The sequence below is a fragment of the Stomoxys calcitrans genome, chromosome 2, assembly GCF_963082655.1.
Source record: "Stomoxys calcitrans chromosome 2, idStoCalc2.1, whole genome shotgun sequence".
Taxonomy (NCBI): Eukaryota; Metazoa; Arthropoda; class Insecta; order Diptera; family Muscidae; genus Stomoxys; species Stomoxys calcitrans.
The window spans coordinates 23,400,423-23,426,549 of record NC_081553.1 but is presented as its reverse complement, the minus strand read 5'-3'; the positions used below and the strand labels follow the sequence as shown (position 1 = coordinate 23,426,549).

At 38.6% G+C, this 26,127-nt stretch overlaps 1 protein-coding gene across 3 annotated transcripts in view; it reads right to left on the bottom strand.

Annotated features, from left to right (window-relative positions):
* LOC106084158 (pleckstrin homology-like domain family B member 1) overlaps positions 1-26,127 on the bottom strand; it is an 81,464-nt gene that overhangs the window by 4,648 nt on the left and 50,689 nt on the right. For all 3 annotated transcript variants that reach the window (XM_013247660.2, XM_013247661.2, XM_013247662.2), the window contains one exon: positions 24,127-24,328. In XM_013247660.2, coding sequence (XP_013103114.2) covers positions 24,127-24,328 — 202 coding nt within the window. The remainder of the gene's footprint in view (positions 1-24,126; positions 24,329-26,127) is intronic.

Genomic DNA, 26,127 nt, shown 5'->3' with positions numbered 1-26,127 from the left:
TTGACCACGTACAAAGCAATTGTACGTTGCTTGTGGTCCCGTCAGCTGTGTGACACGCAGTAAAATAATATGTTCAAATCTGTAAGAATGCCGCCCTCCGAAATGCGACGGGCTGTCTCCTCATTTCTCATGTGGACCACCTCTATCGGGAGACGAAGATTCTAGCCGTGCAAAGACATAACAACATGTTCTCCAAGCAATACCATCTGGGCTGTTATCGCAGGGACCATCAAATTCATTATCTTATGGACGGGTATCCATTGCCCAGAAGACTTAGGGTGGATCAATATGATCTAGAGCGAGAAGTTCAACGCTACAAGAGAGAACCTCTATATGAAGCGGCATATCAAGCGGGTCTAGACAACATTCATGCAGACATGGTAGCAGATGCGGTGAATAGCTACTGGGCGAATATGGGCCTTGGAGAACGACCGTCTCTTATTGCACCTGAAGAAATTTACCTCCCCCGGCAAACCAAAGTAGTTCTGGCTCAATTACGATCTGGCAGATGCAGCTGCCTCAACTCCTACGGAGCAAGACTTGATGCCAACATGCAGGATGTGTGTCCCGATTGTGACCTGGGACCAAACGACACACGTCACCCGTTTTATTGTCCAGCTAGATCCACTCGACTCAGACGCCCCCACCAAAGTCGCAGAGTTACTGGATGTGGAAATTCAACAGAATCAAGCAGACGAGAGATAGAACACAACACACTGCTACAAGAACAACATCAAGTTGTCTAAGCAGTATCATCCAAATCACCACTATGGGTATACCCAATCACCGCCCAGAGATATACGTTGGATCCAGTGCAAGAGGTTCAGCGCTATAAGGGAGAACCTCTAGATCGAACACCGTATGAGTGTGAATGTCCTTATTAGAGACCAACAGCCATCCATAGCATCTAAAGAGGTACGCCTCCCTTGGCACGCCAGAGAAGTTCTGGCTCAACCCTCGTTGCGGTAGATGCAGCCGCCTCAATTCCTACTGGACTGGGTTTGATGCCACTATTGTGGATGTGTCTCGCGTGTGATATGGGACCCCACGACATATATAAGTCCCCTGTTGTTCTGCATAGCCAATGATATTCGGTCAATAGGTAGATTTCTTTGTACGTAAAACCAATTTTGGAAATGGTTTAATTTTGCAAACACTTTTCTTCTTTTGTCCATTTTGGCCAATAACGCGACACTAAAACATTGAAAAAATCTGTGCGAAATTCTCAAAACAGTTGTCACTTCATTTAAGCATTTAATAGTTTTTCACGATAAAAGTATCGTCACATTGCGTAGATTATACAAAAATAGCCAGCTTATTTACACACATATTAGAAATGTCAATTTTTAGTATTGAAGGATTTTTCGAAATGGAATGTGTTTTTGAAGCACTTGGTTTCACGTCATCGATCGTATCATGTGCGCTATGATGTCCCCCTCATACTGGCAGCCCCAGCGGTCCCACAGAGCCGAATGGTACGATGGCACTTACTAAGATAATAATGTGATGATGACAGCAATGTCTATGTTGCTGCTGTTCGGGACGCCGCTTTTTTACATATGTTATCCAACCAGGCATTACGATAAAGTGCCCCTTTTAAGTCTTTGCACTGCACCAATCAACCAACTCAAGCCGAACACTAGTGAGGAATTTCAAAACACATTCGCACGGCGTGAAAAACTTGGTCCACCCACAAATTATTTAATTAAAATAAATTTAAAACAAAAAGCAACACCCCAAAGATTGGGCGAACAAAGCGACAACGCAACGATTTTATCGTATGTGACCAGCGCGTACACTCTCTGGTCACAAACTAAAGCTTCTTCAACATTATCATTTTTTATCCAGATCTAATTCAGAACATTTCTGTTTTCTCGTTTTGCTCTTTTGAGGACAGTGAAAGGTGGTATGTGGTGGAGAAGGCACCTCAATGCCATAGATCTCATCAGTTGGCCCGAGAGCAAAGAAATGTCCAATGGTTTTGCTTTTGTCAACGAAAATACAGATTTTTGCGTACTCTTGAAATGAACTTTCTTTGCAGAATAAAATAAAATATGTATGCATGTATTTTCATAATTCATAATACACTTAAAAAAATAAATATTATACCCTCCACCATAGGATGGGGGTATACTAATTTCGTCATTCTGTTTGTAAGTACTCGAAATAATCGTCTGAGACCCCATAAAGTATGCATATTCTTGATCGTCGTGACATTATTTGTAGATCTAGCCAAGTCCGTCAGTCTGTCGAAACACGCTAACTTTCCAAGGAGTAAAGCTAGCCCCTTGACATTTTGCACAAATACTTCTTATTAGTGTATGCCGGTTGGGATTGTAAATGGGCCATATCGATCCATGTTTTGATATAGCTCCCATATAAACCGATCTTGGGTCTTGACTTCTTGAGCCCCTATAGGACGCAATTCTTATCCGATTGGAATGAAATTTTGCACGACGTGTTTTGTTATGATATCCAACAACTGTGACAAGTATGGTTCAAATCGGTCCATAACCTGATTTAGCTGCCATATAAACCGATCTTGAATCTTGACTTCTTGAGCCTCTATAGGGCACAATTCTTATCCGATTTGGCTGAAATTTTGCATGACATATTTCATTATGACTTCCAACAAATAAGTGCCAAATAAGGTTCAAATCGGTTCATAATCTGATATAGATGACATATAAACCGATCTGGGATCTTGCCTTCTTGAGCCTCTAGAGGTCGCAATTATTATCCGATTTGCCAGAAATTTTCTACCACGGATCCTCTCATGACCATCAACATACGTGTTTATTATGGTCTGAATTGGCCTATAGCCTGATACAGCTCCCCATATAAATCGATCTCTCTATTTTACTTCTTGAGCACCCAAAGGGCGCAATACTTATTCGTATTGGTAGACATTTTACACAGGTCTCTAGCATATAATTTAATTGTGGTCCGAATCGGACCATATCTTGACAGCAGATCAAATCTTTTCTTTTGTCCTTTTTTTGCCTAAAAAGAGATGCCGGGAAAAGAACTCGCCAAATACGATCCATGGTAGATGGTATATAGGATTCGGCCCGGCCGAACTTAGCACGCCTTTACTTGTCTTCAATATTTTCCCTTGCATGCAAAGCAGTAGTGCAATCAAGCATAACAAAAAAAATATTAAGATTCCTGGAGGATTATTTATAGGTTTCCCTAGAGGAGAAAGGGACTAGCAGGTCATGAATATGTGCTTATAGCTTATATAGGCAGATTTTATAGCTGCACCGACCATGATATTAAATTTTGTTATGAGCTAAGAAGAATATTTCGAAGAGTAATTTTTGTACAACCCTGTTCCAAACAGCAAACATCGATTGGTTTTATAGCTCTGTTGCATCAAGGGTTTCCAGAGGACTATATATTACGGAGAAGGAACAATACTTTCTAGTTCCTACCGTTGAACCAGCCAGATCGCTTAAGAAAACCCAAAAAATTGCGAATATTCATATCCTTTAATTAAGACAGACCTAAAGTGGAGCACTTTCAGATTATTAGGGCGGGAGACAAACAAACTAGATATTCTATAGTTTTCTCATCTTCGACGTCCTTATAGCTACTGCATAAACCATTACTTAAAACCTTTAGCATGACAAACACGATGAGTAAAACTTCTGTTCTAGCCAACAAAAGCAAACTCAAGTTCAGAATGGAGCTTTCAGAGCCTGGAATTAGTGACCACCCACAGTGACCCTTCGGATTTCATTTTGCTAGAGGGATGTGTTCACCAGGCCCATTACCACCTTTTTACCACCTATAAACAGCAAAAAATGTTTACTTTTTAGCCAAGAATTACTACTGTCCCAATTTCAGCAGAATTTTTTAGAGTGTAAGTTAGTTTCTAGTATTGCTAGATCGTTTGTTCTAAAATTCTCTGGGAAATCTGTAAAGCCCAGCACCCAGAACCATGGTTGAACTGTTCACTGAGAAATCTGCAACACACAGTGGGATTGGGAAAAATATCAAAATCTGAACCGATTTTGGTGACATTTGGCAGATATTTTCAGATGAGTAATAAAACAATCCCGGCGAGAATCCCTCCTAGTGCTGGCGACATTTGTGAGGCATTTATGGACAGCACTCATTGTTTGTGTGAAGTATCTCCGTTATTCCTTACTGCAATGTGTAAAATAGCAATAAAACACCCCATATACAGTGCTGCCACTGAAAAAATTATTTCCAAAATTTAAGAAAAATCCTACCAAACCAGACCTTAACCTACCAAATGTTCTACAAACCAAATATGCGGTATATGTTTCTATACAAAAATTGCAAAATTTGCCCATGAACATTCCACTAAGGAACAAGGGCAAACTTCACATATATCTATTAGTGCTGTCCGATTGAAGTTTAAGCTCAATGATAAGGGACCTTCTTTTTATAGCCGAGTCCGAACCGAGTGCGACACCTCTTTGGAGAGCAGTTTTACATGGCATAGTACCTCACAAATGTTGCCAGCATTAGGAGGGGAAAACCACCGCTGAAAATTTTTTCTAATGGACTTATTGGGAGCCGAGTTCGGTGAACATTCTTTTTCACGTTCGGAATCAGTTAATTGGCCGCCTAGATCGTGCGATTTAACGCCTTTAGACTATTTTTTGTGGTGCGTTGGTAAGCTCATATAACAGACAAGCCCGCGTCAATTGACGCATTGGAAGACAACATATAAGCATATATTTGTGAGAACCTGCCGAATATTGGAAAGAGCATTCCAAAATTGGACTAAGCGGATGGGCCATTTGAGGCGCAGTCACGGTCAACATTTGCATGAAATAATCTTCAAACATTGAATTATATGGACTGTACTATCGATTCAAATAAAGAGTTCATCCATTTTTCTGAATTTTATGTTTTTTATACCCTACACCACTACTGTGGTACAGGGTATTATAACTTAGTGAATTAGTTTGTAACACCCAAAAGGAAGAGAGATAGTCCAATTGATAAGTATACCGATCGACTCAAAATCATTTCCGATTCGATTTAGCTATGTCCGTCTGTCTGTCCATGTTATTTTGTGTAAAAAGTACAGGTCGCAATTTGCATCCGATCGTCTTCAAATTTGGCGTAGGGATTGTTTTTCGGTCTAGAGACGAAGCCTATTGAAATTGGAGAAAATCGGTTCAGATTTGGACATAGCTCCCATATATATGTTCGTCCGATTTGGAGTAATACTGCAATAAAATGGTCATTAGTTAACCGATTTTGTCAAAATTTGGCAGGAAGGATTTTCTTATGACTCCCGATAATACGGGTGAATTCATAGAAATCGGTTCAGATTTGGATATAGCTCCCATATATGTGTTCGTCCGATTTGCAGTAATAATGCAATAAAATGGTCATTTGTTAGTCGAAATTTGGCAGGAAGGATTTTCTAAAGACTCTCGATAATACTGGTGAATTTCATGGAAATCGGATCGGATTTAGATATAGCTCTCATAAATATATATATCCGATTTTAGCACCTAGAGCCACTGCAAGCGCATTTATTGACCAATCTATATATTCTCTCGAATATCGCAGGAAGGATTTTCTCTTGCTTTTCGACATTATAGATGAATTTTATAGAAATCGGTTCAGATTTAGATATAGCTCTCATTTATGTATTTCGCTTGCTTTTCACTTCTACAGCCACTGCAAGAGCATTTTTTGACCAATCTTGCCAAAATTTTGCACAACGCTTTTCTCGACAAGTAACACATTATCAAATTTTGGGAAACTTGCAATAATTTTGTCTTGTCACTTATATCAAAAAAATCAAAAATTAAATAGATATCTCTATTGGGATTTCTTAATTTTGGAAATCAAGCTAAAAAAGAAGATTTGCCAATCCGAACAAATTTTCGAAATAACCATGTGAGCAAATTTAGGGACCTACCAAGAGGCGCCCGCTCCACCTAGGGCCTTGCACGATTTTGCACATGATCTCGTTTACACCCCGGCTCTAACCATTTAAAATTTCAGATTTTACTAGTTTTTTTTACGATTTTAACCCAATGTGCAACGTGACGCGGAAAAATTTTGTCACAGGTATGCATTTGTTGGAGATTATTGAGTACATTGTGTCTGAGTTAAGCATAATTTGGGCGATCAAAAGTTTCAACTTCTTTAAATCGCGAAGCTCTCATAATGGTTATGCGTTTTAAGTAAAATTTTACATCACATGTCAACTTGAACGAATGTTATATGTACTACACCATTGACAGTAGGATGGGGGTATATTCATGTTGTCATTCCATTAGCAACACATCGAAATATCCATTTCCGACCCTATAGTATATATATTCTTGATCAGCGTAAAAATCTAAGACGATCTAGCCATGTCCGTCCGTCTGTCTGTTGAAATCACGCTATAGTCTTTAAAAATAGAGATATTGAGCTGAAACTTTGCACAGATTCTTTTTTGGTCCATAAGAAGGTTAAATTCGAAGATGGGTTATATCGGACTATATCTTGATATAGCCCCCATATAGACCTATCCGCCGAATTAGGGTCTTAGGCCCCTAAAAGCCACATTTATTATCCGATTTCGCTGACATTTGGGACAGTGAGTTGTGTTAGACCCTTCGACATCCTTCTTCAATGTGGCCCAGATCGGTCCAGATTTGGATATAGCTGTCATATAGACCGATCCGCCGATTTAGGGTCTTGGGCCCAAAAGCCACATTTATTATCCGATGACGCCGAAATTTGGGACAGTGAGTTGTGTTAGGGTCTTCGACATTTCTCTTTAATTTTGCCCAGATAGGTCTAGATTTGAATATAGCTGTCATATAGACCGATATCTCGATTTTAGATTTTGGGCCCATAAAAGGCGCATTTATTGTCCGATGTCAACTAAATTTGGGACAGTGAGTTAAGTTAGGCCCTTCGACATTCTTCTTCAATTTGGCTCAGATCGGTACAGATTTGTATATAGCTGCTAATAGATCGATCTCTCGATTTAAGGCTTTGGGCCCATAAAAGGCGCATTTGTTGTCTGATGTCGCCGAAATTTGGGACAGTGAGTTAAGTTAAGCCCCTCGACATACTTCAGCAATATGGCACAGATCGGTACAGATTTGTATATAGCTGCTAATAGACCGATCTCTCGATTTAAGGCTTTGGGCCCATAAAACGCGCATTTGTTGTCTGAAGTCGCCGTAATTTGGGACAGTGAGTTAAGTTAAGGCCCTCGGCATACTTCAGCAATATGGCAGAGATCGGTCCCGATTTGGTCCAGGCGTATTTATCATCCGATTTCACTGAAATTTGTTAGGCTTTTCGACATCCGTGTCGCATAAGTTTCAGATCGGCTGTTTTTTAGATATAGCTACTAAAAAGCTTGATATTTTGTTTTACACAATTGAACAATGACAATTACTTATTAGTATTTGGTCCAAATCGAAACATATTTCAATATAGCTGCTATGGGGCATAAGGTATGCATTTTTCACCGGATTTCGACGAAAGGTGGTTTACATATATACCCGAGGTATTGAGTATCCAAAGTTCAGCCCGGCCGAACTTAACGCTTTTTTACTTTTTTTCTGTTATTAAAGGACATCTCCATCTGTTTTTTTCTTAACATTTTTTCAATTTGAATTTTCGTTTTCAGAAAATTCATATTGTTTCCTTGTTTTCATTCATACCACTGACATTCATTGGAAAAATGAAGATTTGACAACCCGTTAAACGTTTCGAAATGCTGAAGTGGCTGCCGGGAGGCGCCCGGTCGAACATGGATTACATGATTTCGTCAGCACCTTAGCCCTAACCATTCTAAATTTCAAAAAGTTACTCTATCCGTTCTCCAAAGGCAGATTTTTTACCTTTTTTTTCGTTTCTATCCCACTTTGCGCTGTTCGTTGAGGAGTTTCGCGGGAAATTTGTATACTAGACTACTTCTAGTTTCCGGTGAGGATATTGTCCATTGGTTTCTCTCACTTTGGAATGTAAACTACCATAATAGGTGTGATGGCTTGGATTTTTCATAGCCTAGAGGCCTATGATGTACCTTCCACGGGACTATAGAATTTCATCCGGTATTTTCTTAACTTAGTCGTTGATGTCCATGTTCTATAGTGCTCTTGTGGCTTTCACCATTTGAAGGATGATTTAAAATCTTTCCTTAGAGCAACCAAACCAACAAGGCGGTCACTGTTTGCTCCTTAGTTTGATATACAGACTGAACCGAGTCGTCAAGGGCATTCGTAACCTGCTTGACTATCGATCATTATCCCCTTTCTCTTCCGCTCTACAAGGGATAGCGCAATAGAATGTATGCCAAAACTTATTCCAATTCCTCTTTTAAATTGGAGGAACCACTTCTGCAGTACTTTCATCCAAGGCTTCCCAGTCAAATGTTACAAAAGAATTATCCATAACCTCCTGCCTGTTACTGGCGGATAGTTTATCCACATTTTTCGTCAGCATCACAATAAGTACTTTGTTCTGTGTACAAAATAATAGCTCAAAATTATGGTCATTACAATGGTAAGCATGATGATCCATTGATTTAATTATAAGAACAAACTCAAGGGGCATCGAACCATTGATGATGAGATCTTTCTTATATTCCACTTCAATTAATTTAATTATGCTAATTGTTATTTTTATTAGTTTTGCTTTTATTTTACTTTTTCATATAAAAGAGTATATCTTACAATGTGCACAAATTGTGGGTAGCTATAACGCATTGCGGTTGGTCGGCTGCGCGTTAGATGTGTTATCCAAATCATATTTCTGTTCTTTTCTTTAAAATTTCTTTTTATTTAACAAAACGTCTTTTAGTTGACCCGTCTCGAAATATTTTTTAACCAAACACCACGATTATCCGAAATTAACTAAAATTTGCGCCGTTTCCAAAGCACCAATGATTACTGGTGGTCTTTGTGGCAACAAAATCTGTTTACCTAAAGTGTAAACAGTGAATTATGGTTAATTTGTTTGCGGTTGTTAATATGCGGAGATCTTTTTCAAGAATTTACATGTGAACGAAAATTTTAAATTTCACAAGATCGTTAAAACGTCCTCTTAACAACACTTTTCTGTTGATACTGACTGAGTACTTTTTCTTCAATACAATAAATTCATACGGAAAGAAATGAGGCGGGCAATATAGTGTAGGCCTTCTTTACGTTAAGGTCGAATTTTAAATACCCTTAATAGCCATAAAAGGTAACAAAGATGTTTACAGATGGTGTTTGTTATGAGATGGGAACAAAAATCCTTCAAAGATGCGGTAATAAATTATTGCCTTGAAATTTCCTTCTTTCATTTGACGATATTATTTATAGCAACAAAATTTTGGACGATATGCAGCCGGACAGTATCCGATTGTATGAATTATTTCAAAACAGCATAAATATAGCGCAAAACGTGAGAATTTTATATAGCGAAAAAAAAAGAAAACCAAATTTTTTATTAAAATAAAATTCCAAAAAAAATTTTTTGTAACGAGATTTTATATAGAAACGTCAAGGTGTTGCAGACAGTGGTTTGTTTATCCCACGGTAAAAATAGGGTATTTAATTTTTTGACATTTGAAGGGGTGAGGTAAGGGGGAGATTTAATTTTTAAAAATCAATCTTGGATATGGATGTATCAATTTAGTCGAAATTTGGTTTGCAAATTGATGGTAAACCAAAAACAAGGATTTAATAACAAAATAGGTTAAGCAACTTAGGGGAGCGTCCCACCCAAATGAACATCTTTGTCAATAAAGGCAATGTGGGTATCAAATAAAAGGTATTTGGAAGTAGTTTATGAATCTGATACTAATATTACGGACAAGTTTCGGAGCGACCACTCCAACTCAAAAAACGCCCTAACAGGACATCCACGCAAAAAAATAGTTCATTTCACATAGAGGAAATTTTTTAACAAGTTAACTTGTTTTGTGAAAATCGTAAGACTTTGTTTACGATGAAAGTACGTTTTTTTTGTTTTGATGTTTAAAATCTTAGAAGAATTTGTGACAACTATGAAGTTTTTTACCTTGACAATACCATTCATTCTTGATATATAGAATATGTTATTTGGGATTGCATTTCATAGGTAAACACAACATAATGGATAAAAATTGTTATGCTACAGGACCTTTATCAGGTTATGGACCGATTCGGGCCATACTTGGTTTGGATGTTGGAGACCATAGTAGATAGAAGTCATTGTGCAAGATTTCATCCAAATCAGATAAGAATTGCGCCTTATAGGGGCTAAAGCAGTAAAATCGGGAGATCGGTTTATATGGGAGCTATACGAGGTTATGAACCGATTCAGACAATATTTGCCACGTACGTGGAAAGTCATAGGAGAAGTCGTTGTATAAAATTACAGCCATTCGAGTAATCATTGCGCCCTCTAGAGACTCAATAATTAACATCGGAAGATCGGTTTATATAGAAGCTATATGAGGTTATGGGCCGATTCAGACTATATTTGAAGGTCATGGGAGAAGTCGTTGTGCAAAATTTCAGCCAAATCGGATAATAATTGCGCCGTTTGGAGGCTGAAGAAGTCAAAATCCGAGACCTGATTATTGGCAGCTATATCAGGTTATGAAGCGATTTAAACCATACTAAGCACAGTTGTTGGAAATCATAACAAAACACTTCAACCAAATCGGATTAAATTTACGCCCTCTAGAGGCTCAAGTATAATTAGGAGATCGGTTTATATGAAAGCTATATCAGGTTTTAGACCATACTTAGCATAGAGGAAGTCACAGAAAGTCTTTGGGCAAAATTTCTGGCAAATCAAAGGAGAATTACGCCCTTTAGAGGCTCTTGAAGTAAAATTGGGAAATCGGTTTATATGGGAGCTATATCTAAATATGGACCCATATTGTCCATTTACAATTCCAACCAACCTACACTTAAAGGAAGTATTTGTTTCCAAAATTTCAAGCGTTTAGCTTTATTTCTTCGAAAGTTAGCGTGCTTTCGATAAACAGACAGACGGATACAAGCAGATAATGGTAATTCAAACTCCTTCAAAGTTTGTTTGGATTTATTTCGATGGATTTGTTTGGTTTGAATTTATTTCCATTATGGTTTTGTGTTGTCATCTGTTGTATTCGTTATGCTCTAAATAAAACAAAAAATTACTTATGGGAGTTTTTGTTTTCGCACATTAAAATACCTTCTTAGTAATGGATATTTCTTTATCCCGTAAATTTATCAAAAAATGTATGTGCCTTAGAAATTCTTGTTGTGTTTTTTTGTAACTGGCAGCCATTTGTATATTGCTATAATGATTTTTTTTTATTAGATATACCAGCTTATTTGTACGAAACTCTAAGACTCTCACTTTCCGATATGAACGATATGCTCAACATATTGACATTTCTTTGCTCAGTCAAAAAAAAATTTGTGTCCATAATACCGGTGACGAGCACACAATTGCAATTATTTACAGTTCTTGAGAATATTTTCTTGTGTGCGTATACAATTATGTAAAATAGTGTGAGTATTCTTGACCATTACTGGTCTATACGCGCAAAGGTTAGGTTAGGTTGTGTTCAGTCGAAGGCCAGTTTGGCCCGTTGTGGTACCCTAGAATGAAAGGGACGAGAAACAAGATGTCAGACCTCGGACTAGAGGTTATACACGAATAAAAGAAAAAGAAAAAAAAAACAGGAGGAATGGAGAAACTGAGCGGGGGGTGAAGAAACGCCCATCCCCACGCAAGCACGGATGCACCTACCCCGGAGCTTATGGGGCCCCGCGGCGGAACTATCCTGTTCCTTCAGCAAATCTCAGGAGACCTACCAGAGGTATGTTCGCAAGTTCACCCAGATCACAGAAGAAACGTCTCCCCAGAAAGGAGAGCCTACGTTCCTGCCGACCCGGACATGAACACAGTAAGTGCTCAATAGCCACCTCTTCATCCTCATGGAGGCAACTCCTACAGAAGACATTGTGCAGTATTCCCATGCGCGCCATGTGGCCTATGGCACAGTGCCCGGTTATGACCCCTGTTAAGGTACTCATCGACCTCTTATCGAACACCAGCGACTTCCTCGTCCCTATACGCGCAAATACTCAACATTTATTTATAATAGGAGGGACACAACAGAATAATTTTTGTTCCAACAAACGAATCATCAGTAAAGAGTTTTTGGTTTTACAACAAAAGAAAGGCCCTTTTACCGTAAGCGAGGCTGCTAAATGGTTTACAATAAACAAAGTAAATTACGATCAATAATGCTTTGTTTATGGCTAACGTATGACATGTTGAAGCGAAACGTTTCACAGTATTCTATAGTCGAAAAAATGTCCCAAACACACACACACACATTTTTCAAAATTTTGTCCTACGCTTTCCTTTCCAACTCCACCGGATTTTTTTAAAATCGGTTCAGATTTGGATACAGTTCCAATATAAATGTTCGCCTGATTTAGACTAATATTGGAATAATGTGGTCATTTCTTTACCGATTCTTACGAAATTTGGCACAAAGTATTCCCTTATGACCACCGGCATGGCTGTTGAATTCCATAGTAATGACTTCAGATTTAGATATAGCTCCCATTTATATGTATTTCCCGATTTTTCCTTTTGAAGGCTTTTGCAAGCCCATTTATTTACCGATCTTTTTAAACAATTTTGAACAGCGATATCCTCTATAACTCCCACATTTTTTCCTCATTTCAAAGTTAAGCCAATTTTAATTTCGAATACTTAGCCACAAATCAGACTAAGTGGTGTATGGTATCAAAAGTTCGGCATTGCCCGACTTTAGACCATCCTTAATTGTCTTTATTTGCTCGGGTGTACAAGACGTTATGGGAGATGATACCATCCATCTTTCTTTATCTCCATTTACCGCCAAACACATACGAGTGTCGCCTCCGGTCTTGAATAGTTCTGCTGGCAACCTATCGACTCCTGCTGTCTTGTTTGATCCACCCTAGTGTACATGCAGTAAATCATGAGGAGGAGCAAAAGGCACACAGTGCCTTATGGAATCGATTTTCTTTTTTTCTGTGCTTGGAATTAAGAACAATGCCTAAGAATATTACTTGATTTAGCTATTGGAGTGGGACCCCAAACATCTAAATATCTTAAGTGCATTGAATAGCAGAATTTAACGCAGATGCTTTTCAACACGCCACAAACCTGTGGGAATATAAAGCCAACTACCCTATATGAAGTAACCAACGTATGAGTACCAATTCGATTCCACGTATTTAGATGTGTTAACATCCTTGGTTAGGAGCGGGGTACTATCGACAACTACTTCCAATCTATGGGTCGCGACACTCATCACAAAACGCAATTCTACGACGAGCTTAGCTCTACTCGCGATTTGAGTTAAACCACGGGCACCATGGTGCCTTTCATGCGAGACCTCGTCGACAGCAAAGAACGTATGCCCAAAATAAACAAGAATGATCATACAACGTAACAGCGACTCAATAATAAACACGGCAAAAGCCACGAATGACCGAACCCACCACGAGGCAACGGAAAACAACGAAAAGACAGAACAGAACAGCATCAACATAGGGAAGACACAGTCCCAAATCACTAGGCCGGGATGCTTGGCAGCATGTTGTCATGGATAACCAAAGTGTATTTATGACTCTACTTAGTCACGGCCTTTTTATATCCACCACCATAGGATCTAGTCATTCCGCTTGTAACATTTCGAAATATTCGACTGAGATCTCATAAAGTATATATATTCTTGATCGTCTCGACGTTCTAAGTTGATCTAGCCATGTCCGTTCGTCCATGTCTGTCGAAATCACGATAGCGGTCGAACGCGTAAAGGTAGCCGCTAGAAATTTTGCACAAATACTAAATATTGGTGGGTTCAAATTAGTCTATAACCTGATATAGCTACCATATAAACCGATCTCCCGATTTAAATTCTTAAGCCCCTGGAAACCGCCATTTTGTGTCCGATTTGGCTTAAATTTTGTATTCGGTGTTCTTTTTCGACTTCTAACAACTGTGCGATATACGGTCCAAATCGGTGTATAACCTGATAAAACTCCCATGTAAACCGGTCGTTTAAGTATCCTTGCTCAGTTCCTGGAAGTTTTAATTTTTGCTGGTTTGACAGAAGTTTGGTATGTAGAATATTATTATGCCCTTCAACTAAATTTATTTTGTAAAAATCTTCAGCAGAATCCATAGTGGTGGGTTCCCAAGATTTGGCCCAGCCGAACTTAGCACGCTTTTACTTATTTCTAAAACTTTCCGCGAAAATAGTTTGACGGAAAAAGAGGGTCTGGATATTAATCCGCCTCATGCCACTATGCCACACTAAATAAATCAAAACCAGTAATCGAACTGTTGTGCACCTTATATACTAAGAAGTAACCACAAAAAAAATGTAAGACGGGAATTCCGTGATGCTAACAAAATCCTAAGTGTTCATATCTGGTATTGTATCCCCACATAAGGGCTGTTTTATGTTAGCCGCGAAAGCTGGGCAATGACAAAGGAAACCCTCCAAAGTCTCATTATCTTTCCGACATGCCCTACACATGCTATCTCTTGCCGCAACTATTCTAGATAAGTGAGCTCGTAGTCCTATGTGTCCCGTTATGATACCGAAAGCTATAATGATCTCCTTCTTACTTCTTTTCAGTAATGGCCTCTTTTTTCACGATCCGGCTCTCCCCATAGTTGTTCCACAGTGTTACATGAGCGTTCGTCAGCCACACCCTTATCTAGGATTGCATCACCTCGAAAGGCTTCGGATTAACCAAGTTTCAGGACCAAATCGTCTACTCTTTTATTCCCTCTAAACAATGCGGATCGTTTCATTCTCAGAGTAGGCGTTAATATCCCTCTTACTATTCGTCACCTTCCCTTGCCCTCTTGGGTGTTGTTGCCCTGATGGCCTCTCCGCCTGCAGAACCGTATTATATTTTGGCAGTCGGAAACAGATCTCAGTCCCTAGGTACTCAATTTAAATCCCAATCTGTCCTCTAGCTTTGATTCATCCGTATAGCAGGAACTTCAAGATAGCAATATTGAAGTTTCGTCCATCCAAGACTGTGCCGCTGCCAACAGTGCCTCGCATTCGGCCTCAAGTGTCATCTCAGTTATCCGATCCGAAACTTCTTCCATTCCTTCCAGGTTTCTTATCGTCGCCTCGTTTATACCGCGATAGTGTGACCTGCTTCTATCGTTACAATTTCGTAAGTCACCCGACCATTGTCGCTGTACGTCCATATAGTTTTCCACGTGTCATCAGAACTCTCCAAGAGACATGAGCGGTTTTATCCTTCCCAGGACGTTCGAAACTATTCCATGGCACACTGGTGTCCTAAATAATAGGCAAGCAACCCCATCACTTCTGAAAATACTCTTAACCATTTTATCTGTTCACGGTCATTCTCACTCGATCCAATTGTACCAGAAAACCCATTTTCTCCCCGAAAAAGCAACTTCCATATATTTAAGAGCGCTAAGTTCCTAATACTAGCTCCGCCAGATCAAATCGTGGCTGGAAGATTCTGTGCGTTCAAGATCATTTGTTTTTGGTTGGCAGTTATCGCAGGGATTACTGCAACGAACAACGATATTTCATTTTAAGAAATCTTAGCTTTGTTTGCAACAAACATTTTGCGAAAATGTCTATACCTATACCTTTAGATAGCGTGAATATTGAGAACAAAAATATTACAGTAGCCGCCAAATACTTTTTTAGCTAAATCAAAATATATCAGTTTCCAGTTTCCTCTCAGTATAAAAAACAAACAATAAAATAGTCCGTATTCACATGAGGTCAAAACAAACTGGAATTCATTGAAGTGCAAAAAGTTGAGAAAAAAAGCAAAATAAACACTCTTGTCTACTATAAACATGTCAATAAACTCAAAAAAAATATACTCATTAAATTTGTCTATCCAGAGGAGGAAGAAGAAGAAAATTACGCACATGTATGTATGTATCTGAATTTTCCAATGTGCGAATTAAATCTTTTTGTGGCGTTTCAATATTTAGGCATCTTTCAAATTGTTTTTGGGAAACCTTAGGATGATCAATGCTTGAGGAATTTACAATTGAATTTTAATTGATTATCTCTGAAAACATCGCATGAGGTATGTGGTTTATTTTTCTTGCGCAAAAATTTACAACTTTTAATTATAAACCACAAAATCAGGAGGCAGCAAAACAACAGGATTCCAATTCTGTTGAAAACTTCTGACGCTTAGGTAGTGTTGGTTATGAACTTCAAGTAAAATTTTTCTGTAAAATGTGTCTTGCAACATTAGTGCTTAGCTATAAAAGTTACTTTATTATCGATGCAAAAATCGGACACATTTCTTATATATGGCAGAAGTTTCCTTATTTTACCGTGCATGTATATAAATTCCTTTAATGCACAGTGAGTGTTTTGAATTATTTATAGGAGCCAAGCGAATTTCCCATAAGAAGATATTACTCATCTCAAAATTTTCTACCAAAATAGGAAAAAAGTAAACAACCTTCCGCTTCCATGAACAATTTTTTATTAATAAATTGTACGGTCATGAAGAAAAAGTTGTTAATGAAAATCTATAAATAATGGTTGAAAATCACGCATGACTGTTGAAAGTTGGTGTTGTTGATGTTAATTTCGATGAATAATTATAGAATAAACACATTTAAATTTGATTTAAGAAATGCGTAAATTGTTTTCGGACATATATGAAGTGACCAAATAAAGACTTAACATTGTACAAAAGCGATAAAGTTAGGTTAGGATTATAAACCGCCCAATGTAACTAAGGACATGCACCTAAGCCAGCAATCGGCTTGTTGTACACCTACAAAAATCAAGCAAGGCGTTGTCAAATTGATCCCATTATTCATAAAAGTGAATCAATCAACAACTATTTTCTGTGAACGAAACGTTCGAAACTATCCACAACCGTTCACATTCTGACAATTGCAAGTGCACAGTTTTTTGTCATGACTGCACAACGTTTTTGTGTGCTGCTGAGAAACGAATTTAAAAACAACGATATTCAAAACGGTAATCTACAACGCACAGTGGGAGAAAATCGAAAAAAAACTAGTAAAAAAGATGAGGTGTGAGAACGTGTAGAGATATCTCTTTGAAATTTAAAATGGTTAGAGCTGAGGTTAACGAGGAGCATTTTGGCAGGCCTCTAAAGTTGATCACCTCTGTATTTCGAAAAATTTCTGCCAAATCTTCATTAGTGCTCGAAAATCCGCTTGAGGTCTGCATTTTTTTAGTAAATTTGCTGTGGAGGCTATAAATATTGTTAGGAGCAAAAAATTGTTTGCATGTGGTACAAGGGAGGCCACTATAGCGAGAGGTTAGCATGTCCGCCTATGACGCTAAACGCCTGGTATCGAATCCTGTCGAGGCCACCAAAATAAATAATTTCAGCGGTGGTTTTCCCCTCCCAATGCTGGCAACATTTGTGAGGTACTATGCCATGTAAAACTTCTCTCCAAAGAGGTGTCGCACTGCGGCACGGCGTTCGGACTCGGCTATAAAAAGGAGGCCCCTTATCATTGAGCTCAAACTTGAATCGGACTGCACTCATTGATATGAGAGAAGTTTGCCCTTTTCCTTAGCGGAATGTTCATGGGCAATAAGGGATATATGGAGTAAAGAAAACATATGCCCAATTAAGGGATCTATTGTAGATCTGTTTACAAACAAAATAGAAAAAGTCAAGGTATTTAAGCAAGTTTTTTCAATAAAAATACAGGCATAAAAAATAATATCGAACCACAAACGCCTTCGCAAATTGCAAAACACGAAGGAGATTTTGGTCGAAATTGCACAAAAAAAAAATTAAAGTAGAAAAGTAAAGTAGAGGAAGGGAAGGGAAGAGGAATTCGATTGGACACCTGAGATGAACCTTGAAGTCGAGTGCGAGGCACTGCTGCCATCGGCACAGTCTTGGATTGACGGAACCCTAGTATTGCCATCTGGAAGACCATGTTACACAGATGTATCAAAGCTAGAGGACAGAGTGATCCTGGGGATCTACATTAAGAACCCAGGGACTGAGATCTGTTTTAGACTGCCAGACCGTAATACCGTCCTGCAGGCGGAGATCCGGGCTATCACGGAATGCTTGAAATGGTGTGGTGCTAACGCATAATTACCGACAGTAAAATTGCCATAAGCGCAATAACAAAAAAGACGGTAAGGTCACGAAAAGTCTTGCAGTGTAAAAAGGAGACTAACGCCTTCTCTGAGGTTGGCACAATCCGCATAGTTTGGGTGCCGGGCCATAACGGAATAAAGGGGAAATGAAAGGGCAGACGATTTGGCGGTGAAGGCCAGAGGACTGCCGTCAATAAACTTAATTAACCCGAAGCCTTTCGGGTCGACGCAGTGCGAGTTAAGGACTGTGGGCGACGAATGCGCATGCAACATTGTGGAACAGCGAAACGGTCGGTAGGACGGCGAAAATCTTATGGGGAGATCCAGATCGTGAGAAGACGAGGCTATTACTGAAAAGCAGTAAGAAGGAGGTCAGCATAGCTATTGGTATCATAACGGGACACATAGGACTACGAGCTCACGTATGTAAAATCGGTGCGGCAAGTGTTAAGATGTGTAGGTCACGCGGGGAAGATGATGAGACGTTGGAGAATTTCCTTTGTCATTGCCCGGCTTTGCGTCTAACAGATACCGGCACTTAGGTGGGGACACAATACCAGACATGAACCAACTTAGTGGAGTGGTATGGAAAACATACCAAACACATTGTAAGTAGCACGTAATTCCTAACTTAAAATTTTCTTTTTAGAGGTTACTTCATAGTTTTTAGAGCGCACAACAAGCCGATTACTTGCTTAGGTGTATGTTAATAGTGGCATGGGGCGGATTAATATCTGCACTCTCTTTTCAACCTAACCTAGACCTCAAGCGTACTTTTTTGAAGCGATTTTCGGCCATTGCGAAAATCAACCATGAAGATTTGGCAGCAGATTTGCAATTTTTCAAAATACTGACAACCAGAACCTTGAAATATTCCACATGAAATTTCAAATTTCAAAAAGAAATTTCAAATTTATACCCGTCTCACACGGGACGTTTTTTAATAGTTTTTTGATTTTCCCCCACTGTGCAACCCTCGTTCGCAAAATCATCCGCGCATGCTAACAATATTTTGAACAAAGCACAGACGTTGCTAAATCATGCACCAATGGTCTTTTTTCTATCAGTGTATGCTTAAAATTTCAAAAAGGAACCACCAATAAATTCGCGCCAGGAATTTTGTGTTGCTTAATCGTTCTTCTATTTATGCCGCTAAGTTGGTTTAAGTCTGGTATCGTAAGTGCCGGAGTCTGTTAGCCGCGAAAGCGGCACATCAGCATAGGAAATATTCCAACAACGTCTTATCATCTTCTCGCATGCCCTGAATACGCTGTCCCTTGCCGCACCTATTTTGCATAAGTGCACCCGTAGCCTTACGAGTATGTGTTCCGCAATAATATTGAATGCCAAACTGACCTCCATCCAACTTCTTTTCAGTATTAGCCACATCTTCTCACGATACAAATTCCACATAGAAATTTTTGTCGTTCCTTCAGCTGTTGCACTGATCCACAGTGCTATACAGTGCACACAAATGTATTGGTATAGTAAAACATTTGAAGACACCAACAAATATCATGAAAAACAAAAACAAATATTTGATAATTTAAATGTAAAATTATAGCGAATTTCCATACTTTGCTCCATCTTTCCCCTTCCCATTCATAACTTCCTATTACATAATTCAATGGACTTAAGCACATAACATAAAAAAACAGAGTTAAATGAAGTAATTAAAATAAAAAAGTGATTTTTACTAAAATTTAACCTTAAAAAAATTAAATTGTATCTGTGTGTATGTGTGGAGTAGGTCGCACCATTGTCAGATAATCTATGTAGTTCTAGGGGAATGAAATAGAACTGCAGATTTTTCGAGTTTGTTTACTCAAGATGGATTCAGATGAATTATTTTTCTTTTCGCAAAATACTTTCAATGCGTTTCTCAAAGAAGGAAAGGAATTCATGTAATAAACAAAAGTCGAAGAAATAATGGGAAATTCCATCATTTGTACTCTGTACTTAAAAATCATTCGGAGAAATTTTTTTATTAAACCAGGATGCCAAATTTCATATAAACCTCAATACTGCCCACCAAAAAACTAAAAGTAACTTTTGAGCAAAATTTGATTGAACGGAATATTATTTATTCATTCATTAAATATAATTAATATTGAACACAAAATGATCAATGCCATCGAAATGCAAAAGAATGAATCCAATACAGCTCAATCACGGCAAAATTAAAAAATAAACAAAGAAAATCATACAGAGACAAAGGGACTATTGCACAACACGCTTTATCGCTCGCACTAGCACCGTCTCGCTTGTACGTAGCATTTACTCTGACAGCATTTGCGCTATGGCATAACAAAACACGAGCAGAGGTTTGTAGCGCCGTCGTATCACCATATCATAGCAACGCTTCTCGCTCGCACTCTGCCGTCAGCATAAGACGACAATTTACGGACGGGACGAACCCTTGCACAAATGGCAAATGGTAGCTTTTGCTATACGGATGGCCCAAAGCCGGATGCCTACATTGACCAAAGACCAAGCTTATTTCGCCTGCCTCCTCATTATGTGGTTCATCAGGCGTAGATCTGAGTGATCACGGAATGGATGAACTGGAAGGATGTTTATAAGAGATCTATGATTGGGTGTCGTGCCACATTGGGATGAGGGGAGCGAAAAAGTTGACAAAGTCAAGTATATGTCAAGTATTGGGAGATCGGTTTATATGAGGGCTTTATCAGGTTGTAGACCAGCTCATTCGCAATCCTCAATGACCGATCTCCCAATTTGACATCTTGAGCCCTTGGTAGCCTCAATTTTGAGCAGATTTGGCTAAAATTATGAATGTGGTATTTTCTTATGAATTCTAACAGCAATGATAAATCAGTCCATAACTTACTAGCTCCTACATACAGCGAAATAAATATAGGTTCACCCAAAAACATAAAGAGTAAAGTGAAAGTAAAATTTTTATGAATTAATTTTAATTTTTTTTATTATTTATAGCTGTTTTAGTTATTTACAAAACCTAAATCAAAAATTTTTACGTTTTTCAATAAAATCAATTAAAATATTTCAAATTTATGGAAAGCGGGTGTGAAATAAATATAGGTTCAGCTCATTTAAGGGATTGGACATGGAATTTTTATGAAGCTTGACAAAAAGAACCACATTATTTTTGGTTTGTTGACGATCAATACATGTGATAATTGTCAAAATATGGATTTTTTACCTAATTGTTTTCTTAGAAATGTCCGAGTTCTAGGAAACCTTTAAAGCGTCAAATAAAATAAAAAATATAAGCTTTTACAGATCAAACAGCTATCAAATCGGGCGATTGCAAAAAAATAGGGAGATCCGAAAATGTTTTTGATTTTTTTTTATAATTGGATTTTAATTATAATACAAGATCGAGACCTGGGTGAACCCGAAACTTTCACAACTTCAAAAATCGATAATTATACTGACATCTTGCGAAGAAAATGTGTTTGCATCGCAAATAAATAACCCGACTACCCTTGTCATTTTTTACGAATAGATTGACTTGCCCTGCATTAACTAGTCTTCATAAAGATAAAAGGCCAATTAAAGCTACAAAAACATGGATTTTGGAGAAAAATGGAAAAGGTATTGTTTACTGAAGAAAAAATGTTCGATTTTGATGGACCCGATGTTTTTAATATTCCTAGCTAGGTTTACATAAATAGCAATCAATAGTAATAAGCATGCTGGAATTACCATTTCTGGAAAATAATAGAACATTATTGGGCCCCGGCATAATTTTTCAGGATAATGCTTAGCTTTCTTCCAAAAAAATTAAAGTTTTGAATTGGCCCGTATGTAGTCCAGATATAAAACCCATCGAAGTCATATGAGGAAATAACGAAAGATTTTTACATATGGGAAGCATAACGAATGTACGTCCGCAATAAAACCACATAGGCCAAAATACCCACAAAAGTTTTTCAAACTTGGTCTACTCGATTAAAAGATCGTATTTTCTATGTAAACAAATACAATGGAGGCAGAATCAATGACTTATTTTAAAAATATTTTCAGACCTTTGTAAGATTTCGTTACTGAACCTATATTTATTTCGCACCAAATTTCCACAAATTTGAAATATTTTTTGATTTTTAAGTTAAAACTGATTAATTTAAGGTTTATATTTTGTAAATAGCTAAAACGCTTATAAATAATAGTAAATCAATAGTAAATAAAAATAGGTCGAAGCACAGTAGAGTGAAACAGGGAGTTCCCCAAGGTGGGGTGATATCTCCGGCACTGTTTAACCTTTACCTATTCTCCATTCTATCCCCTCCAGATGGCATAGAGATCTTATCATATGCGGACGATTGTACGATCGTGGCATCAGGCCCCCCACCCAATGTTGAAAATGCGAAAGGTTGACCGTCTACCTCAACGAACTTGCCTCATATTTCGCTGCAAAAAATCTGAAGATATCTGCCACCAAGTCTTCAGCCGCATTGTTCACTACAAATACGGTGAATACTGAGCTGACTGTGATGGTCGTTGGAGAAACGATTCCGACCATCAAGTGTCCCAAAAAACTTGACGTCACATTTGACAGGTCTTACACATTCTCCCCACATGCCACAGCAATTTGCGATAAACTCAAAAGTAGAAACAAGGTCCAACCTTGTTGACCACGTACAAAGCAATTGGCAGGTCTGTGGTAAGTTATGCAGTGCCAGTGTGGTCTCGTCAGCTTTGTGACACGTAGTGGAATAATATTCAGATCTGTCAGAATGCCGCCCTCCGAACTGTGACCGGCTGTCTCCTCAGTTCTCATGTGGACCACCTCCATTAGGGGAGAAAGATTCTGCGAAGACACAAGAAACTACATGCTGCCTAAGCAATTCCTTTTGGGCTGTTGTCGCAGAGACCATCCAAATCATCATCTTGTGGATAGATATACGCCGCCCAAAAGCCTTAAAGGAGATCTTCATGATCTAGAGCTTGAGGTTCAGTGCTACAAGAGAGAAACTCCAGATCAAGTGACATATCTAGCAGGTCTAGACAACATTCATGCAGACACGGTAGCAGATGCGGTAAATGGCCACCAGCTGAACGACCGCTTCCCATTGCACCCGAAGAAATTGGCCTCCCCCGGCAAACCAGAGTAGTTCTGGCTCAATTACGTTCCGGCAGATGCAGCCGCCCTAACTTCTACAGAGCGAGGATTGATGCCGACGTGCAAGATGTATATCCCGATTGTAACCAGGGACCGCACGATACACGTCACCTGTTTAACTGCCCAGCCAGACCCAGACCCCTGTGGACGCACCCCATCTTAAGTCCCCCTGGGACTTAACACTCAACAGAATCAAGCAGACGAAAGATAGAACATAACAAGGTTAGGTTAGGTTAGGTAAGAGTGGCAGTTCTTTACAGACTCACTTAGACAACTTTTAGACATGGTTTCAGGCGGGAATTGAACCCACGACCTCGCACTGGTAATCCAAGCACGCTACTAACTCGGCTACCGGGGCGCCCTGAACACAACAAACTGCTACAACAACAACAACATAGTAAATCAATTCCTGGCATTTTCACTTTTTCATGGAATTTTTGGGTGACCCTATATTTATTTCGCGCACTGTATTTCAAAAAGGCGTTCATAAAATTTGTCAAATGCAAGCCATGGTGAAGTGTATATAAGATTCGGCCCGGCCAACTTAACACGCCTTTCTTGTTATAAACCTCAATTTTTTGTGGGTCTTTCACTTTTTTGGGGGTCTATTATTATGCAACCTCTTTAGTTCAAAACCTGTCGACATATGTATTTACATATATTGACAAGTGCCGTAGTTAGTTAGGGAATAGTCTTCCTAAGAACTTTGTTTAATGATTATATTATCAAAACCTTGCTAATTCCATTATTTGAATCATTTGAAAAAGTGGGTGGTTATGTTCAGATATTCAACACATCAACACACTCAGCAAATATTCACCAAATGAGTTCTAACACGCATTTATTCTGGTTGCATACCAAACCACCACTGACTGAACATAGAGGTGGAGAGAGTGCAACTTACCTGATTCGATGAATCTCCTACACTTTCATTCGTTGTGCTATTATTGTTTGTTGTTTTCACCTTGCTGCTGTTATTATTGCTTCTCTCAACTGCTGTTGCTGGTCGATTCTCTTTATCCAACATAGGGTGCTGCTGCTGCTGTTGTTGTTTCTGTTGGTGTAGGGGCAAATCCGTTTGAGTTTCCTCATTATTAGTCACACAACTGAAATGTGCAAAGAATAATAAAAAAGAATATTATCATCATAATTAAAAGAAAATCGCATCGTAACTTAATTGCTTGTGAATATTTAAAGAGACAACAATATAAACAAAAATAAGAAGCAAAACAAAACAAACACACACACACAAAGCAAAAAAGCTAATATTCTGTCTGTCTGCTTGAAAGCCTCTACCATACCAGCAACAAACCGTCGATCTGAAAGTATTCATAATTCTTGGAAATTTCGGGGGATTTGCGTTTCCACTGTTTGGATATTTTGATGAGGAGGGCCAGAGAAGGCGTCAATATCAACAACAATCGTAGTAGCACGCCGCGGTGTTGGGCAAGTCAATGGCAAGTGCAGAAAAACAAAACGAGCTATAAACGTCCAATACGTGTTCGCACTCAATTCATGCCTTATACAAAATGCACCAGTCGCAAGAGCAACAATTGCAGAATCGGCTCTCAGTTTATACCGCACGCGGATGAGTAATTAATGTCGCCAAGAAAGCCGTCAGCAGCCAGAAGCAAGCACCAACTTTTTCATTGAGCACAACCAAAGAACCAAGAAGAATAAACAATTGGTAACTTGTTTTGGCTGATTGGTGGTGGCCTAGCGACAACTTTATAACAACTCGGACAATAGTATTCGCTCACTCTGGAGAACAAACTTTTGTTTATTTAATTTCACTGATAACCAAGTGATAACACTTGTTTATCTTGGCACTTTTTGCTTTTCAAAGCTTTTCAATACCATTGTCGCTTTTCGAACTTAAAACGGTGATGACGCGAGTTTTTTGTGAAGATTCATTCACACCAAACCAGCTGCGCGAGGGCCCAAGTACCGATTACGCTGGGAACGTTTAAAGGTGAGGGTCTCCCTTGAACTGTTTATGAGTTATGAGCTTTGTTTGGATTTCTATGTGGATCGAGCTTAGAGGCGAGAGACTGATTGAATTGAATGTTTTGTACGAGATGGAGGAATGAATAAAAAAAAAGAGCGAGGGAGAGACATAACAAGAAAACCGGACATGAAAATAAAAATATTTAAATATGCAGGCAGCTGCATATGAGTTATATCAGCATTTTTATACCCTGCACCACCACTGTAGTACAGGGTATTATAGATTTGTGCAAGAACGAGAAGAGCTAGACCCATTGATAAGTATACCGATCGACTCAGAATCACTTTCTGATTCGATTTATCACTTTCTGATTTCGATGTCCGTCTGTCCGTCTGTGAGTCCATGTATTCTTGTAATCAAAGTGCAGGTCGTATTTATTTGTTGTACGATTGTCACGAAATTTAGCATATGTCACTTGTTTGGCTCAAGGACAAACGCTATTAATTTTGAAAAAAAATCGGTTCAGATTTAGATATAGCTCCCATATATATCTTTCATCCGATATGGCTTTTTAAGACTGTAGAAGCCACAATTTTCGTCCGATCTTCACAAAATTTGGCATTGGTTATTTTATTTGAGGTCTACATATGTGTGCAAAATTTCATAAAAATCGGTTCAGATTTAGATATAGCTCCCATATATATCTTTCATCCGACATGAACTTTTATGGATGTAGAAGCCACAGTTTTTGTCCGATCTTTAAAATATTTTGCACGAGGTGTTTTGTTTGACGTCCTAATATGTGTGAAAAATTTCATAAAAATCGGTCCATATTTAGATATAGCTCCCATATATATCTTTCATCCGATATGACCGTTTAAGGCTGTAGAAGCCACAATTTTTTACCGATCTTTACAAAACTTGGCATGGTGTGTTTTATTTGACGTCACCATATGT